At 34.6% G+C, this 21493-nt stretch overlaps 1 protein-coding gene across 1 annotated transcript; it reads right to left on the minus strand.

The window, feature by feature from the left end:
* Window position 1: 1 nt before the first annotated feature.
* LOC105317749 (F-box only protein 7) lies at window positions 2–10341 on the minus strand. The gene is made up of 11 exons (XM_011414476.4): window positions 10159–10341; window positions 9375–9499; window positions 8671–9068; window positions 7432–7660; window positions 7222–7302; window positions 6675–6764; window positions 6376–6428; window positions 6162–6285; window positions 5597–5634; window positions 5223–5397; window positions 2–453 (listed from the first exon to the last, which is right to left on the minus strand). The coding sequence occupies exons 1-11, from the start codon at window positions 10281–10283 to the stop codon at window positions 254–256; spliced, it is 1638 nt and encodes a 545-aa protein (XP_011412778.3). The 5' UTR covers window positions 10284–10341; the 3' UTR covers window positions 2–253.
* Window positions 10342–21493: the final 11152 nt, after the last annotated feature.

Genomic DNA, 21493 nt, shown 5'->3' on the forward strand with positions numbered 1-21493 from the left:
ATTAAACTTGTTTTATATTTAATGATTAACAACAGTAACAAGTAAGGAACATCTTACTTGGTACAACCAAGGATCAATCTCCATGGTAACGTACCAATCAATCAGAAAAAAATACTTGTACCAGTAATCAATATGTACCGGTGCATGGAGTTGTTTTTGACACAGTTAAGACTCTTCTCATACATGTATGAACACAGCAATAACATGGAGAACCTGTCTGATGAGCTAATTGTCCTCATTGAGCGTCCCTTGATTAGAACCACCTAGGTCCTCCCCCGAGCCATGAGTTGCCTGACCTTGACCCGCCCTGTAACCTAGAACCTCCTCTCTGTCCATCCTGAAACCCTCCTCCAGGACCTGGAGGGAAATTCTGTCCCGGACCAAACGGGTAAAACCGTGGCCTTAGGTCAGGAAATCTTCCTCCCCGACGACCAAATAAAGGGTTGGGCACACCTACAAAAGACATCCATGATTAATATATGTTACATGTATTAATAGAATACAAATTAATAGAATACGTCAAAGAATACAAATGAGCTGAAAAAACATTTTGATGCTTTCTATGAATATCTTTACTATTCTAATAATTTTTTTTGAAAATCATTATTCTGTTGCATTTTTCAGATGCTTCTTATCAATATGATAAAATGAAATTCATAAACATAGGTAATCATAGATTACTAAGCTCACCGAGACGGAGCATCACCCTTATGAGACATCACCTTCATAAGACCACCTTTATCAATTTATATGAAAATCATACTTTATAATCTTGGATATTCATGGATTCTGTTTTGACAAAATATCGTATATCATCTGATAAATTTTTTTATGATAATCATATGTTAATATGTTAATCAATACAATGATATAAAATTAAATATTGCATCATGTCATATTTCTAATATAATATATATCATATAATAAATAAAATTCCGTAATAAACAATAATGAGATTTGATATTGTAACGTATGATATGACATTGTATTGTGTTATACCTTATTGTATTTGATCACATAATACAATATCATAAAATATAATACAATATAGTATCATATTACAATATCATATTACATAATACATCATAACACTGAAACATGATATTATATTGTATAATATAGAATGATATTGTATTGAATGACACTGAAACATATTTGATACATTATATGATATTATATCATATAATACAATATAATTTGATTTCAACATTGTATCTTATCAAATGATACAATATTATGTGATATGGTAAAATATTATAAAATACATTATTATATTATACATATTGCATCATATGACACAATAAAATATATTACAATATCATATAATACAATTTCATGTGATATGATAATATATCATATAAACCAATATCATATCATACAATATCGTATGATACAATATTATACAATATTACAATATCATATAATACAATTTCATGTGATATAATTCTATATTACTGAAACCAATATCATATTATACAATATTGTATGATACAATATTATAGAATATACAATATTGTATCATAGGATACAATATAATATTTTGCAATATCTTATGTAATTGTATCATGTGATAAAATAATAAATTAAAAATACAATATAATATTATACAATATTGTATCATAATATACAATACTATACATAACAATATCATGATACATAATCATATCATAAAATATCAAAAAAATTGATACAATATCATATCGTATCGTGTAACTTTTTTATAATATAACATATGATATCATATTGTATCATATCAAACAATATTGTTTCATATCATACAATACTTTATCATAGGAATCATGTTATATCATTTATCAACAAACACATCTATCTATCGAGCTGGTTTGAGTGAGGTAGGAGATTTCTTTAGCATCCTTAATAATGGAGATCAGGCTCTGCTTCTGAAGCAACCTCTGCATTTAATTTATAATAAAGTTAAATCAACTATGCAAGCTATCATCTATAAAACATGTGACCTGTTCCAAAAAACTAAACCTCATCCAGCATCCGAAACCTATGGCTCAGATTCAGCATTCAAGCCCATCAGGTGCATTTGTATCATAAGACGCATCATCCATGCAATTTTGGTGAAGTTTGGACCAGTAATAACTAAGATATCATCATCAGAGGGCACTAGCAATTAAAACCTTAACTTCCTCCAGCATCCGCAACCTATGGCTCAGATTCAGCATCCATGCCTGTCAGGTGCATCTGTATCATAAGACACACCATCCATTCAAGTTTGGTGAAGTTAGGACCAGTAATAACTAAGATTTATTTTTTAGCATCCTTGATAATGGAGATCAAGCTCTGCATCTGAAGCTACCTCTGCGATTCATTCATATTACAGTTAAATCAACTATGTAAGTTTGAAATAGTACTATCATCTATTAAACATGTGACCTGTTCCTAAAAACTTAACTTTATCCAGCATCCGAAACCAGACTATGCACCTGTCAGGTGCATCAGTATCATAAGACACACCATCCATGGAAGTCTGGTGAAGTAAGGACAAGTTATAACTAAGATATCATCATCAGAGGGCACCTGCAACAAAAACTTTATCTAACCAGCTCTTAAAACCTTAACCTCCTCCAGCATCCGAAACCTATTGCTCAGATTCAGCATTCAAGCTTGTCAGGTGCATCAGTATCATAAGACACACCATCCATACAAGTTTGGTGAAGTTAGGACCAGTAGTAACTAAGATATAATCATCAGAGGGCACCTGCAACAAAAACTTAACCAGCTCTAAAAACCTTAACCTCTTCCAGCATCCGAAACCTATTGCTCAGATTCAGCATTCAAGCTTGTCAGGTGCATCAGTATCATAAGACGCACCATCCATACAAGTTTGGTGAAGTTAGGACCAGTAGTAACTAAGATTAATCATCAGAGGGCACCTGCAACAAAAACTTTAACCAGCTCTAAAAAACTTAACCTCTTCCAGCATCCGAAACCTATTGCTCAGATTCAGCATTCAAGCCTGTCTGGTGCATCAGTATCATAAGACGCATCATCCATACAAGTTTGGTGAAGTTAGGACCAGTAGTAACTTAGATACTGCTATCAAAGGGCACCCGCAACAAAAACTTTAACCTGCTCCAAAAACCTTAACCTCCTCCAGCATCCGAAACCTATAGCTCAGATTCAGCACTCAAGCCTGTCTGGTGCATCAGTATCATAAGGCACAGCATCCATGCAAGTTTGGTGAAGTACAGACCAGCAGTAACTAAGATACTGCTATCAAAGGGCACCTGCAACAAAAACTTTAACCTGGTCCAACAACCTTAACCTCCTCCAGCATCTGAAATTTAGGACCCAGATTCAGCATCCAAGTCTTTCAAGTCCATAAGTAGGTCCAGATGCATCATCCATGCAAGTTTGGTGAAGATAGGACAAGTAATAGCTTAGATACAGGACCTGCAACAAAAACTTTAACCAGGTCCGGACGCCGACGCCGACGCCGACGCCACCGCCGACGCCGAGGGTATAGCATAAGCTCTCCTTGACTTCGTCTCGGTGAGCTAAAAATGCTGGGCTTCAAATGCACTAATTTAAACATGTATCTATGTTTATCAGTTGGAGAGGGTGATTTAATTATACCTGTAAGTCAGGCTTGGGGCGAATTACATTGCAAAGTAATGCATTACATTACCATTACTTCATGAATTTGGGCATTAAATTACCATTACCATTACTTGATTTTCTTTAAGTAATGCATTACATTACCATTACATGAGTAAAGTAATGCATTACCATTACCATTACTTTTTTTTAAAAAGTAAAGCTAATAAAGAGTTTTTGCAAATGTTTCAAATATACAACACTCTTTAACATATCTACAGCTTCATGCCCAGTATCAGGTTCAAATTCAATGAATAAACAAGAGTCATTCTTTATTTGCTCAATATATAATCATATTGTGGCAATATGAACAACATATTACATAAGTAAAATGATATTTATAGACATTTGGCATGACACAATATCAGATATGAAATAGAGACACAGGATAACATGCGTAACAAAAAACAATTGATGAAATAATGTTGCGGTTTTTAAAAGCTAAATATAGATATATCCCCAGATTACACAAATCTGTATAATTTTGGACACTTAATTTTATTAATTTATAAACAGATGATTTTTCCCAGTTATATTTCTTAATATACTTTAAGACAAAAGATTGCTGTTGCACTTATGATCGAAGTTTCAAAGGGTTCATCTTTTAGATGCATCCATCTTCCGGGCTATACTAAATAAATGTTATGCAGGAGCAGTCAAAGCTTGGGCTGGAAAATACTGTTTGACGATCTTTATCTTAGGATATATTAAGTGCAATAATAGATTAAATACATAAATCTTGTATTTTCCATCAGTCCAAACTAATGTACAGTGTAATTAATATACAAGAGAGAGAGAGAGAGAGACAAAGAGACAGAGACAGAGAGAAAGAGAGAGAAAATAAGTAAGATTATTTTCAAATGGGTTATAATATTGGAAGTGATATTGATTTTCATCATGGATGGACAGTGCATTCATTTTGCTTTTAAAGGTGCATGTCTGTCTCCTATTCTATTGTGACATAGCGAAGGGAAGGGTATTGGGGTGTTTAACACTTCTTATAACAATAGATTGTTTTGATACTTAGATTATCCTGGGGGCATAGTGTTTTGTTGACACATTTCCTATTGAAGTGCAAACTAATTGGAGTAAATTGTTTAAATGATTAAAAACTCTTAATAACAACACTCTTAAAAATGTTATGAAATTGTGCTGTTATCTTTAGTAATATAAACAATTCAAAAATGAATTTTAAAAAACCTTTTTTAATAAAACATGTACAATTGAAACATTTTTTTCTTAATTAGAATTATTTCTTTCTTCTTTAAAAATAAATTTAATCAAATTCAATTTCAACTATTCATTTATTCATCACATTTTTTAAAGTGAACATGCATAAATATGCATAGTAATGCAAAGTAATGCCATGTAATGCCAGCATTACACTAGATTTTGGAAAGTAATGCATTACATTAGCATTACTTGTAATGCTAATTTTGAGGCATTACACATTACTAGCATTACTTTGAAAACATGTAATGCATTGCAATGCATTACCATTACATTTAGCATTACCCCAAGCCTGCTGTAAGTAGATCTTCCGTTACCCTTTCACTCATATTGTAAAATCACAGAATACATAACAATCTACTTACCATGGAACTGGAGGTAAAGGTCATAATCCCCTCCGATCATTCCAGGACTGAACGGGGCCAGCGGAGGAACCCGCTGGGTGTACGGGTCAGCGGGAATGAAGGGGGGCACGAGCGTGGTCATCTGACTGAGCCACTTCCTGTGCTGCTTTCTGATTCGATACTCTGCCTTATACAACTGAAAAGTAAAGAATCATTCAATGGACAGACAATTTTTTTCTTACTATATTTTCCTACATCTCTCTAGACCTGTCAATTTTATGAATGAATGTGCATCAACAAACAGTTCATACATGTACTTTACATCTGATTTTCAGTCACTGGTAGTACATGTATAGCAATATATGTCAAAGAACATGCATGATTGAATGTTTTACCTCTTTCCAATTCTGGTTCAATACATTCTGAGCTCGATCTGAAATAAATTTAAGAAATAAACAGTGTTAAAAAGTTCACAGGGGTATGAACTTGGTTGGTTATAAGATCAAATCATGTAAAGTCATAAAAATTGATCATGTACCAACCAAGTTCATACCCCAATGAAATTTTCAACATTGTAATCAGCTCTTATACTTACGTTCGAGAAAATCAAATCATAAAAAAATTACAAACATTGCAGTAATTTTGTGTTCATAGAAATGCAACGGTCAAAACATAAGCATGTATGAAGATCATTGTGACATCATGAATATGACGGTTCACCTCTTGACCTCTTATAAAGTTTACATAGACATTAATGTTTTTGCTCTTCACTAGGTTCAAACAAAACATATGGTCAAGAATGTGCAGATACAGATAAATGTATCTTCCTCTTAATAGAAAAGATAGATTAATTATTTTATGAATTATCGATACAGCATTGTCATGTGCATGCTATAACATTGAAAATAAAATGAAAAACATCAAAGTAAAGCTTAATCAATTAAGAATATCAATACTCACTACCAAAGTGGTACAAGAAAAGACGTCTCCAAATAAATCTGTCATTACTGAGTCCATGGAACTCTTTACAGACTTGTGACATTGTTAACAGACTCAGAACATCTAAGTGACCAAGAATCTTTAGCTACAAGAAAACAACAGTTGTAGGTCAACATCAAACTGTAATTCCCATATGAGAGAAAGTAAAAAATTGTGTTATTGTCTTTCTTCTTACCTTTAACTCATTACTTAGAGCTTGAATTCCATGAAGAGGTACTAAATTCATTGCTGTAAAATAGAAGGAGTTTTTGCATAATTTTTGCATTTTTAACAGAAAACGATTTTTTGAAATTTTGTTCTTTTGAAATTTTTCCATTATGAAGTAAATAAACTTCTTCAGTTTTTCCCTCTATACATTAAATCATATTTATGTCAAGCAATATCACTTTTAGTCCAAATGATTATAACAAGATGTGGTAATGTCCTAGGCAGTCTTGTATCCAAATACCAACACAAGGTTAAAATCCAACCTACCCTCTCTGTATTTCTGCTGTAGAGGTAAGCATATAGCATCCTTGAATATCCGAGACACTTGGGGTAAGTTCTGATAACAAGCACCTGCTTCTGTAGAATAATACAAAAACCTCATATAGTACTAACACCAAGACACTGGTATACATACACAATCAAATCATTGATATCAACTTATATTACTCCATTTAATTCACAAACACTTTTATGGTGATATCGGACACTTATTAGTGTGGATAAAAGTATATTATTAACAAAATACCTTACTTACACCATTTTAGAATTTTACAATTTCATAATATTTGATGATAAAAAAAATGTAAATTTTTGAAAAGATAAAAAGCATAAAAGCCCTGTTGGGATTTAAACTTGTGACTTCAGATTCGCTCTAAACCTTTGCACTTTGCTGTTATGTTACAATGCTGGGAGAAAAATAATTAAAAAAATTACTGGTATACTTGATTTCTTTGTTAATTTTGAAAGGAAGTACATTACAATATGGAGGTGTCCCATACCACCTTAACATTTTGGATTTTTCTACTTGTAATACCTGGGGCTAGTTCCTGTACAAAGTCCTTGGTCTTAATCTGACATTTACATTTATCCACATTTTCATCAATTTTGACAAGTCCTGAAATATCAAACATTGAACAACTACAAAATCAATGGTGAATGTTATGTTTAGAAAACTCTCTTATTTGTCATTAAAGCTTTAAATATATGTTACAATGCATGTAACAGTGCCTAATCTCAGAATTACCATGCACAACAAGAGAGGCCCCCATGGGGACTGCTGTAACTGTGTATACAGTGGGGCCACTTGAGGGGTGTGTGTACTCCAGACAGTAGAAGGCTGGGGCTTGCCGTCTCCAGGAAGGCGTGGGAGAGAAGTCTGACCCCTGGCCTAAGTCTGACCCCTGACTTCTCTCTGGTCCACAGCCCATCCCGTCTGTGTCTGTCTGTGTGTCTGTAGAGCTGCTGACCGAGTTCTGAAACGAGACAATACTTTGAGGTGGTCTTATTCATTGTATGTATGAGGTCCTACATGCAAAGGAATTCCAGCTTTAAAATAACAAGAGATGTTTGTGAAACACTTATGCCCCCCTCCCTTGGAAACATCCACAAAGAAAATGAACGTAAACTGCAAATAACTGAAATATTTCTATGTCCAAGAGCCATAACTCTGTCGAAAATTGCTCTATCATACCCAAAATCAAACTTGACCTAGATATTATTTAGATAACCTGTATACCAAATTTCATATCAATATGTTCATCCTCTGCGAAGAAAATGAGCGGAAACTGCAAATAACTGGAATTTTTCTACGTCCAAGGGCCATAACTCTGTCGAAAATTTCTCGATTATACCCAATATCAAACATGACCTAGATATTATCATGATAAACTTGTATATCAAATTTCATTCCAATATGTTCATCCTCTGCGAAGAAAATGAGCGGAAACTGCAAATAACTGGAATTTTTCTACGTCCAAGGGCCATAACTCTGTCGAAAATTGCTCGATCATACCCAATGTTAAACTTGACCTAGAAATTATCATGATAAACCTGTATACCAAATTTCATTTCAATATGTTCATCCTCTGGGAAGAAAATGAACGGAAACTGTTTGTGGACCAACCGACAGACCGACCGACCGACAGACAGCAGCAAAGCAATATGCCCTCCCTTCTTCGAAGGGGGGCATAAAAAATATTAGATTAAATAATTTGAATTTCCAGCCCATAGTTTACATGTATAATACAATTACACACAGATGGTGACAGCTATCAGTCGGAATTGAGCCTTAGATCAGATAAGCAATATATGTTACACCCTTATAAATGTACTTACATGTACTTAATTACTTACTCTCTCCATGCCCCTGAGGATACTTGAGTCTGTGCAACAAAAGACACGACTTACGACGGTCACTGACAGCAACCTGCACCTCCGCTTACAAATATGACAGGTCATATTTCCTTCTTAACTAAGTACTTACAGGTATACTTGGCTGGTACCCCGCTTCCAACATCAATACATGGAGAACCAAACAGAGTGCCTCTTCATAAAACCTACACTGAGCGTCCGAGTACAACTCAGTGAGCAGGGCTGGCAGTCTGCCAGGAGTGGACTCGCAGCACAGTCTCGGCTCACTGAGACATTGAGTGACAACAGCCTGGTCCAACGGATTCACAGCCTCACTTTGGAAATTCATTGCCCCACTTTGGAAATGTTCTGCCTCCATTTCATCAATATATTTGCTTGTGGATGTTTGACCTAACTGTTGACCTGGTATGGATGTTGAAGGTTGCTCACTGGTGCTTGAAGAACTTGTGGCAAGATCTGGCAACCCCAGGGGTCTGTTGCTTTGTTGCCCAGAGGCTGGTTGCTGAATTTCTATAAAGCAGTAAAGTACTACATGTAATCTTGTTTTGACAATTGCAATAAATGTTTATTAATATCCGAATAAAATGCAAATTTTTTCATTATTTTACTTGAAATTGCTGCATCTAAACCGAAAATTATAATCATTGTTACTCTTGCTGAAATCATATTCACAGACAATACCCAAATAGTGGCTTAGCCTAAATTTCTAAAAACAAATTGAAACCTTAGTACATGTACCAGAAATGATATTCTTTTGTGCATGTACTAACCCCCTAGAATACCTGACCACTGTAAAGTACATTGTAGTAGTGTTACCTTGGACATTATCTGGGTCAGTGCTAACTAGGTGTACCAGGTCCCCCGACACCAGCCCCAGGGATTTTAGGGTCTGGTCATCATCACCAAGGCAATCCTTCTTATTCAGACTCAAATAAAATGACCTGTAATGGACAAGAAACAATTATCTATCTGTAATGTGAAGGTAATACTTGACAGTTACTTGTACATACATGTACATGTATAAACATTTCATGAACTGAATACTGTTAATCTGTAATTATGAAATAAAATATAAAGATTGTTAAAATCATTGTAGCATTAGGGAATGAAATGTCTTGGAGCAGCCCATTAAACTTATAATTTAATATATTAATATTATTGATAAAATTTATTCAAATTTTAAAAATTGCAGCATTAAAAAAAAGAAATAAAATATTTTTAGGCTAAGGATCTCACATCATTTAATATATTCGCCATTTGATATAGTGATATAGATTTAATGATGATTAGATTTTGACATTGTCTTTTTGGGGTTTAATTTTTCATCAAAATGATTAGGCTAGGTTTTCATATACACATAAGAATGATAATTTTCATGCTTGCAACGGCATAGATTTATGTCTCTGGCAATACTGATGATGTATTCCTCTGCCTTTTCTGTTGGGGGGGGGGGCAACATTTTAGATATAAAAAAAACCGGAAAGGGCTACATTATATATTGCAGCAAGCATCTGCGCTAATTTCGCATACCATGCATCTATTTGTAAACAGAGTAGCAATAGAGAACTATTGTCTAATTGCGATAAAAAGAGATTGTTACCCTGTCAATATATCAGAGAACGTGTTGGATACGGCGGCCAGCAGATGGGAGAGTGTTAGCTCGGATTCATCCCCATCCAACTGGACTGTGCGACTAACAGTTCTGTGCTTTATACGAAATTTCATCCTAAGTAAGTCCTCCACGGAAGCTTGGTGAAAATTATTAAAGTCTTTTCATAACTCCTAAAAAAAAGAGTTCCAACTTTGACACAATGGGTAAGAGAGTTGTCTCTCTTTTAACATGACCGTTCGGGTGTTTGCTGAACGAAATAAAAGAACACGGATATGAAAATTACATGACTAAATGATGATCTATACTGTGTTAATTATTAAACAATACAGTTTTGAATCATGGACACAAAAGGCATCATAGTGGAAACCCCTTTTAAACCGTAAACTGTTTATAAAAGAATTGATACAGGATTTACGGAAATATATAGACATGATAGGTGGTTTGTCTTTTGTGGGAACAAAGGAAATATCAAAGTAAAAACAAACAAATAATTTCTAATCTAATTAATGAAATAGAAGTAAAAGTATATGTATATTTCATAAAATTAGGAAAATATACCACCCTCACAAAATACTAAATTATACCATTTAATACAATTAAATCAAATCTTACAGCGACAGCAATTTTCATTATGTTTGAAAAATTGTTCATGTATTTATTGTTTTAAAGGTATCTTCAAGAATTAAAATAGCTTTATTTAATGGATCAATAAATGAAAAAATAATAATTCGAAACAAAATACATAACACAAATTTAAAAAAAAGAAATATAAAAAACACATGTACACAACAAAATTAATCAATTTATAAAATAAAAGAACCTCCGTTTCCACGTTCTAATCTGTCAGGTGCTACACGGCGAATAGGTAATCTGATGTCGCCTCTCTATCTATTCCAAGGAAAGACGGTCCCCTAATGATAGAGCACAAGAGGGGAGTGAATGAACCTCCTGGTATCTGCCGAACCCCTCTGCCCCCGTCATGTGCGCCCCGGCCGAGCACCTGTCTATTACACCCCTTGATTATTAATTAAATCAACTACCAGTTATCTGTTACCTTAAATCAACAACTTACACTAATTGAAATGTTATGACGTTAAAAGCAATTTTGTATTACTTAAGCGATGATTAGTTTCAATTATTTCTTTCCGGATATTGAATTTTTAAAGGAAAAAAATCGCTGACAGCTGTATAAAATAAATATTTATAATGCTATATCGAAACATTCTACGAAATTTACCCGGAATGCGCCCAAAAACTTGACTTATATAGTTCTTGTTTATTTGAAAATTGAATGTTGAATAATTTGGTACACTCCACTTACAACCAATATGTCGAATTCAAAAAAATTATTTATAATTTTTTTTTTTCCGGGATGTGAAATTCTCGAGAGATTAACCACACAATGTCGGTGCCTGTTACAGCAAGAGGCAAAAATATTGTCTATTTAAAATGTCAATGATCATCAAATGAATCCCTATCAGTAATTTTTCTCAATAAAATATTGATAAATATTGTATATTTGAGTATCCGTGGGTAGAAATGTTCAATAATATATATATATACACTCGACATAATTTGATTACAATGTATATCATAAAGTCTAGTCCAATTTGAAAATGTTTGTTTTAATAAATACTATAGTAGATGAATATTGGCTTCCTGCATTAGCTATGCATGATGTATGTCGATAGGTCAATGACCCGGTCCGCTTAAGGTATCCCTGTACTTTCCCAGATCTATCTGTGTCAAGCTGCACGTGCACTTTAGCGCCTGGTCATCTATACGGATGACAGGGGCCTGCATTCATTGAACATCTTCGCACTTCATTTCATGATAATGGGCTCCTATTTCTCGTCATTAACAGTTGTATCTCTTGCGACTATTTTCCTATAATTCATTTTTATGAATGAAAATCGTCAATTAAGGAGTGTTGATTGCGAGTTTAATTGAATGTTTCTATCTCTGATTTTTTTTCCTGGTTCGACTTTAGAATTTACGGTACCGAACACTGCATTCATTAGCACCATTACACGGGGGTAATTTCCATAGAAATCAGCTATTCTCTTCTGTTCTTCAGAGCACGTGTGCTCTACTCTTGTTATTTTTGAATTTTATTTCCATCTGCCGAGCGAAGTCTCATAACTAAAAGTCATTCTTTTAATTAGACCAAGTTTTGCAAACCCTGTTAATGGCGGACCCGGGATGCCTTCCGTTTGACTTCATTTCCCGGCTTTTTATCTGCGAATGAATCTAGAGTATGACTGTCATCAAACGAACAATGAACTAAACAAACCGACCAATTTAACTTATATCTGGATTACATAAAGTGTAAAGAAGACAATCAACTCAAATTATATCGTATAAAAAATATTTCAATTACTAAATATATTGAAAAATTTTTAAATTGTATTTGGTATATATAATTTTAATTCTTATTATTTTTACGCTATTTTAAAAGATTTTATTACAATTTATATCCAATAATGTATCATGTCCCTTCCGTTTAATTTCTTATTCATTGGTTAAAAAGTCACAAACGATATAAATGATATGACATATACATGTATATGATAAAAACAGGTGTATAGTATACAATATATGATAAGTTTCAATAAAACGCAAACCATGCATTGAATTGAACAAATCTTATTGTGTCTCATTACAATGGTTTATAGAAGTTATATCGTCCTCTTCCTAAAGACATTCTGTTACATTGACTGCCTTTTGTTGTTCTTATTAGCCTTTTACGTGGGGGTTAATCCGGATTTAATTTGGTCACCGAATTGAATTCTTGTATGTTTCCCCTGACTTTGGTGACACGCACAAACCCCACTTGACCATTTTATTTCTACAAATTTGACATAACTCAATTATTTGAAAGGAAAGAGTTCAGTCAAGTTCAGGTGTCAAGGGCATTGTCTTCCGTAGGGTCAAGTTTATAGTATGCAGCCGAAAGTCAAGGTCGCCGAAACCGGACGACTGGATTTGGCAGAAAAGTTATCCCTTCTTGATTGTTCATTGTTTTCAACGAATAAATTAATGCTTCCTATCTATAAACTAGCACACACAATTTTAGGATATTTCCATTAATCACAAATGCATGTAAAAAATAATCAATCACAATTTTTTAAAAGAGACAAATGTCGGAATCTCCTCTTTGAGGGAGACCTCTGTTAACTACATGTAAACTCCTCACACGTGACCTCAGTCTAATGAGACCTTCGTGCAGAGGTTTTCCTGGTATGAATTACGCGCATTTCAAAATCTAAGTGAATCGAAATTGTTTTGGCTCTAAATATTTGAAATGTCATCAATCACGCTGACTGTTTGGTGCTCTGTTCAGTCGACTCTGTCAGTCGATTTAAATGTTTTAAAATAGACTTATCCGAAGAGTGTTGTCACTGAAATGACGTTTTTATGACATCTGCTAATTGCGACCAAACGAACATCGAAGATCGAAAAAAAAAAACGGCGACAAATACCGGAGTTCTGTTTTAGACTAATTGTGTGGAAGTCTCAACACAAACTTTAATCGACTGACAATATCTTTAGATCCTAATTTGATTACTTTCTGTATATCTGTTTGATTTCGTTTGACAATTTGATCCCCGGTGCTATCTGTACGAGGGGCGGTGTCCTCTGACCACCGCTTTCCCGACTTTTGGCCCGGATCATTTACCTGCCGGTTAATTGCTCACGTAAAGACTTCTGTGTCGTAGATTGTGTTCCATTGTCAGCCCTTAATCCCTTACTTATTGCTCGGGCTTAGACACCCGATGTTTATGAGGGTAACTGATCGCTTGTTTGAATGCTGTCATAGGCGTAATGACGAGCCAAGAAAGCAGTTGTCAAAGACCGTAGTCAGATTCCTACAACTCGTAGTTGTCCCTGACTAGTACCTTTAGCAGGAACCGTCCCAGAAGTCGTAAATCTAGCCCGCATTGAGTCAAAAGAGGGACTATTTAATACAATCTAAACAAAAACACGACCACATCCTCGTGGTGCTCTCGGTAAGGACGTACTATCTCGACTCCAGTGTCGGCGTGGTCTTAAAGGCTGATTGGCCTCGTCCGGAAACAAGGAAGGGCACCTATTCATGTTTTATACATTGCCTAAATATCTACCTTAATTTTGAGTAACGGCGTTTTGAACAGAGAATAAATAAGGACAAAAAAAAACTTTCGGACATGTATACAATTATTTTTTAACTTTAAAAAAAAAATGAAAAAGAAAGAAAGAAAGAATGAAAGAAAGAAAGGAGGAGAGAATAAATGAAAAATAAAAGAAATTGTTTTTTGCAATGAAAAAAAAAATTAATAATAATGAAATCGACCACAGCGCACATTAATCAGGTGAGTCGATTCATGCTTGGCTGGCGTCAGGATTCAATAATGCTGTATTCGCAGCATTAACAACGACAGAGGAAGCTGGAAACAAACCTCGAATGACGTTTTTCAATAAAAGTAATAACTTAATTCATGATTTATATTCTTGTTTCGTAATATGCAGGTAATAAACGACTGTGTTTTATTGGCGAGGGAACAATGGCGTATTGACTTTTCTACAAATGTAATTCCTGCCTAAGTTTGGCTCGGTTAGTGCCCAGTCACTGTTTACTTAAGGCCTTGAAAAGAAAAAGCGATAAACACATTATTATGCACGTCAGTGTAATACGATGCAATAATGCAAATTCGCAGTCAACTCAGCCAAACGCGCTGTTTCTCCGGATTCTTCATTCCGGGTAAAAAAAAAAAGCAAACGTTCGCTTCATTATCAGCGTCTAAATGAAAAAATATTGTAAAATGTTTGAGTTTGGTAAAAAAAAAAAAAAAAAAAAGATAGTTGCTTTACCAATAAAACCTTTCGAAATTCAACTGTCCATTTTTCTGTGACACTATGTTATTTAAATTTCAAATTAATGAAAGTATATCGTTGTGCTGTCGGTTGGTATCCAATCATCAATTTATTCTTTCTCCCATTTTTCCCTTGGTCTAATTGTGTGGGGTATCGCCCTAAGAACACCCATGCAGGTTTCGCTATTGTCTTGAAGTCTTAATGTAAACTTTTTGTTTTGTATATTTTAGTTGCCAAGATCTTTATCAGGAAATTGAATCTTTTCTATGTAGACCGCAGTTTTTTACGCACATTAACGCAGTTTTAATTGCATTTTTATGAAATGCATGAAAAGAGTAAAATGCATATAGCTATTTTTTTGTCATTGAAATTTACAATGCTACAAATGATGGTCAGTGAAAATGATATGAAGCAAAAACGCACCTAACTACCAATAATTCGGTGTGCCCTTACTGTAACTTGAAATTCGAGAGAACTTCAAACATTTCAAGGTTAATATTCAAAGTGTCCTCTCTCACCAAATGTTCATGTAATTAGTAAACCGGTACATGACTCCAACAATAACCCGAATTACTCATTCACTGCTCGGATCGTTTTACCCTGAAAGCGCGTTCTACGTAACCCTACCCACCGAGTATCTGTTCCTGGCCCCCAAGGCCTACAACTTTTACACGGCCGTGTTTTACTTTTCCTCTCTCTTTTGAAAAGTTGCGGGTGGTGGTGAAAATGAAAATACAACGTTTTGCCACGTGATAACAAGATGGGCGTCAACGACCAGCGGGAAGTCCTAACACCCCGGCGAGTTTGGCGACATCTCGTTAATGGCGTAATTGCACGTTATGTCAACGAGATCGCGTTCAGCAGTCAATTTCACAAAGAGGCTGCTTTGTAGGGGGATGACGGCGTTACTTAATGCTCACTACCTGCGGCGGTAACTGTCTTAGAAGAATGAAATTTGTCATTTCGACCCTAAAATGAACATTCGACAGCAAATTAGACCCAGATAAATGGGGCATTAACATCTTTTTCGAGATTTTAAAAGTCAAGTAATGATAGCAAATGAAGAGTCTAAAAGCGCACTCTAATAAACATGGACACGAATTGTTACGAATAGAATGGTTCACTTTACGTCATCGTTTGACTGGCAGTGATGGTACCTTACAATCATAGGTTGTTGACAAATAGAACATGTGGAAAAAATAAAATTACAGAGTGAATGGAATTTGTATTAGTGGGCCACTCACTTTTTAGACATTGTCACTTATTTATAACGTATTTACATTATAGAAGTCGCCGCTTATTTATAACGTATTACATTTATTTATATAGACATCGCCGCTTATTTATAACGTATTTACATTATAGAAGTCGCCGCTTATTTATAACGTATTTACATTATAGACGTCGCCGCTTATTTATAACGTATTTACATTATATAGACATCGCCGCTTATTTATAACGTATTTACATTATAGAAGTCGCCGCTTATTTTTAACGTATTTACATTAATTCATATAGACATCGCCGCTAATTTATAACGTATTTACATTATAGACATCGCCGCTTATTTATAACGTATTTACATTATTGACGTCGCCGCTTATTTATAACGTATTTACATTACAGACGTCGCCGCTAATTTATAACGTATTTACATTATAGACGTCGCCGCTAATTTATAACGTATTTACATTATAGACGTCGCCGCTTATTTATAACGTATTTACATTATAGAAGTCGCCGCTTATTTATAACGTATTAACAAATAGGTAAAGGTGTCCTTCTTCTTTCAGAAGAAGGAGATATGATCGTTATTTACACAAAACATGATACCCTTTTATCAGGTAAATAGCCTTTATTATGAAATTGTAAAAACATTGTCCATTTTCCTCCTAGTCAATATGTACATGTAATGTTTTTGATTTAGAAAAATATTTTTTAATTAATAAATCAAGTTTTTCTTACGCAACTTTTACATAAATTTTGAACGATATCAATGCACCATGATTTCTATTTCGTTACATTTTTAATGGAACCTATTAATCTTCAGAAAAAAATGATCGTTTTTACATGATATACATAGATTTATTTTCCCTATAATTCTCAGTCTTACGTAGACCAACTTCCTCCATCTTTCAGACCTCCTTCACGTTTTCTTTGTAATAACCGATTTGTTGTGTGTACAGATGGCTTAGAAACCTTTCCTTAATCGGTCCCTAATTCCGGATAAATCACCGGGATTTCCTCTGACAATAAGAGCTAGACTTCGAGAATTAAAGGCGACATATTTACAACAGAATAAAATAATTCCAGAATCCCTGCTACCATGGCTGCCCAATCAGTCATAAAATTCATAAGTAGCCGCCTTTTGTGCTGAAATGTCCGGTGTTGGATGCCCATTTGGAGAAAATTGATTTTCGGTAACTTCTGAACAATGTTGGACCCGGTTTCTCCAATGCTTCGTTTAACATCCGATCGCGGGATATTAAATATCCCCCTTAAATAGCAATACATCTTGAACAACGTCTTACAAGGAACTCCATATCATTAGTTAGTTTACCAAACAAAACACTTTACTAATTACAGAACCGTTGGATGTTTGGTACATCCACAGAAGCAGGATTAAGCTTCCTTGATCCCGCGCTGTTTCCCGAACATTATTTTCGCGCTGGAATAATTTAGCATGTGGAATTAAGCCCACCGAGTTACATCACTGCCCGAATGAATACAAATTTTATTCTGTGAATACATTAGATCACATTAAGTTAGGAGATTTATGATTTCTTTACGAGAACGGATCAACTTTCAAACGGCTCTGATTTTTGTGGTGCGGCTCCGTACCTTCTGTATCCTAGATTTACCCGAGCAGGCCTTGCAATTAATCTTGGCAGAAGAACTGTATTAAACTGAACTTTCTTTCTTTTAATCCAAGGACTACGAAGTCAAGGCGAAGATATGCTGGGGAAAATTAAGGTTCATTATTTTTAAATGTTGAAATATGATATTTATGTTCACAAACTCCATAAACGCAGAAGGCCTCTCTTAGAGCACGTAAAACCAAAAACAAAATACGAAAAAAAATGAATAAAAAAAAACATGCGGGGTATAAATCATGGAACCAAACCAGTGTTATTACAAATATCATAATCAAACAAAAATCAAGTGTAATTTAACTTACTTTGCCATTTATCATTTTGTAAAAGAGAGAGAAATTGGAAGGAAGAAAACCAGAACATGCAAAATAAATGCACATATATATTTTACATTATATACATTTTATGTATAATAAAGATTTTATTCAGCAAGCAAATTTGAAATCATTTAAGAGGGTTGGATGATCAAATACTGCCCATCAGATCTACCATAGAATTATATATATGATTTTAACCATATGTTAAGTCATTCAGTAAAGAAAAAATCAAAACAGTTCAGCTCTAAGCATTGAGCATTCTCCTAAAATATCTAAACAAAACTCTTTGTCTCAGTGAGATTAATTTTGTCTAAAAAAAAAGCCACGATCATCCATTAAACTAGTTCTATTCTATTCTAAAAATCTAAAAGCAAATTCATACAGGTATTTCTGGGAAAACTCTCACAATTATTATTTGAAATAAAATAGAAAGCGTTTTTATGGGTTGTCATGAATATGTTTGATTTTAATATGTGTAGTGAATTAAGAACATTCAAAATTAAAAATAACAATGATTATAATATTGATAATTAGAAATATAATTATACTGATTTACTGTTTTACATACTGAAATTTTATTCTGTGGATTTTATTTGAAAAAATACTAATATTTGAATTTTTGTTGCTTTACAAAATAATGTAAAATTTTTTAAAAAAAACCATAAGTGATATTTCAAATTTTCAAAACAACAATTTCTAAAATATTTCTTTTTGTCCTATATATAAAACAGCTGTAACTAAACAATAAGAATAGAAAATGAATAAGAGAAATCGTGATGTTCGCTGATACGATGAGCTGAGATAGACTCAAGGTCATCAAAGAGATCAAACAGGGATAATCTGTCGATAATCTGCCGATTCTGTCTTGTGTAGCAACACCTTACCGGGGCTTACTTATGGACACGCAGCCTCGGTCTGATCTAGTGACCGCGGGACCCGAGGGGTGGTGTCAGGATGATCCAATATTTATCAGATCTGGGTAACGCGACACGACCACAATGTGATATTTGCGTTTTTTAAAAGAAAATGCAAAATCTTAGTTCCACGGACGTGTAGCAAAGGTGATACCCAACCGGCCAAAGTGTCTGGTCGGCCATGAAAGTTTTATGAGTGATCAAGGTAAAAACGGAGCAGAGCGGGGGATCGCCTTTCCTATTCTGACGATGTAATTTGGAGGTTACGAGTTGTCTGTTAATGTCGTCAACATAACGCAAGTCACGTGACTGTTTGGAGGTCATTTGAACCCCTTTGGAGTCAAGAACGACGGGTTCATCGAGTCAATGTTTAGGGTATTCGATACAGCGAATATAACTTTATATCGTAGATAGAGAAAGGAATATAATTATGCTGTATGAGTAATACGTCCCGGAATTTAAATTTTGTCTATTTAAAAAATACATTATCCCAAAAACTACATGCAAACGTATTGAGAATCGTGACATCTTCGATCTGTTGATAACGAATCACAAAGGCTCCAGTAAACTGTAGTTTTTAAGTAAAATCATTGGCGTGTGATTTGTTGAAATGTGTAAGTCGCTTTATCGTTTTATCTTTGTCCATATCTAGATGTAAGATTTGATAATACCTCTCACTTTGGGAGGGAATCAAATCTTAGAGAAGCTTGCATTGTGAGTGGTTCCGTGACACGGAGGGAAAACCGTTGTCTCTTCCACCGATTTCTTGAGGGAAAAAGAAAGCAAAACGTTGATGTGGGTAAATAAATAACAAACCGCATGCACAGTCCGTACTCTCAACTGAAGAAACACAAAGCCCTCGTTAGAGAGATCGGGCCCCGTTTGACGCTGACTCAGCCCAGTTATACCTAGGTATGCATGCGGCAGGGTACTCCACCAAAAGGTTGATTGACGGAAAATTAATCAGATTGTGTAAACGATTACAAAATCAAGCGTCACACGGCCATTCAGAACCGCAGTTATATTTTTTGTACGTTCATTGAAAGTATTTAATACTTTTTACAGATTTTGGCCTTTGCTTGATTACAACGTGTGAAGAAGATTCTGTTAGCCTCGCACCCGGTTTTCAAAGCTTGATGATGCACAAATAGATAACGCTCCTATCCGAACCCGATCAGAAGAGATAATGTAGTAAACTGAGAAAAAGTTGTGAATGTTTTCTGGGACACAACAAGGTTTCCTATTTCGTAAAAAATTATTCAAATTTTCGAAATTACGACAAATTGGAAACCTGTCTTATTACACCGTGAAATGTAAATCCACGTAATTTTATTTTTCTTAATCAAGAAACAATGCATTGACTTAATTAAATACAAATGTTTGGAAATTTATTGAAAACAGATCCGGTGAATGAAACCAATGAATTTTGCACGTGAGTTCAACAATAGTGTTCTATTCCCTGGACGGCCATAAACCTCTACACAAACCACTCAAATAATCAAGCAAACAAACTCCCGGTCCCCAGACCCCGGTAGCCATTGACTTGATAACAAATTACCACATTTTGGAGAGAGAACATAGCCGTGCACATTTCCTAGATGTGATGTTAAATTGAATTACTTCTGCATTTACATGTACGATTCTATCGGAAGCTCACTTCAAAAGAAAACTCAGATCCCTATTGCGACAATCGCAAAGTGGGGTTTCGACGGGTGCCATCTTGATAAGGGCATCATGGTAATAATATTAGTTGGAAATCGAAACATTTAGAGTTTTGAGAGATATATCAATGATAGGAATAGGGACAAATTCCATCACAGGGTTGAGACAATTTGCGTAATGCTATCGAAATGTCATTATGTAACTCTATCTCTTATATCGCTCCTTAATATGGGATAAGCGTGCAGCTTCATCGTACCCATCTAATCGAATCAACGGACACTCAAAATGGCATTTTGGTATTACAAACCAAAGATTAGTGCCGATGGACGGTTATTTTTATTTTTATTTCACTTTATCTAAAAGGGATTCAGTAATCATTAGGGATATTGCATTAACGGCGATATTTGATTAAAATAATTTTACCACTCCGCATCGAATATTGGCATCGCCCGATACAAAGCAATTCCATGTTAAAAACACTTGTTTGTTCATATATAGCAATTAGCGATGATGGTGTTATGTAGATTTTGGAGGGACATGCACATCCTCCATGTTAGAAGTGTTTATCTCTCGACAACTTCAACTTATTCTGTAGTTATCTGCGTGTGTATATCTACAGTCCGGAGTCGATGAAAAAAAGCTTTCACGCCGTCTCTAACGTACATTAGGATTAAAAAAAACAACTTATGGTTGTTACCCTAAA

This window comes from Magallana gigas, chromosome 4 (genome assembly GCF_963853765.1).
Source record: "Magallana gigas chromosome 4, xbMagGiga1.1, whole genome shotgun sequence".
In the NCBI taxonomy this organism is placed as follows: Eukaryota; Metazoa; Mollusca; class Bivalvia; order Ostreida; family Ostreidae; genus Magallana; species Magallana gigas.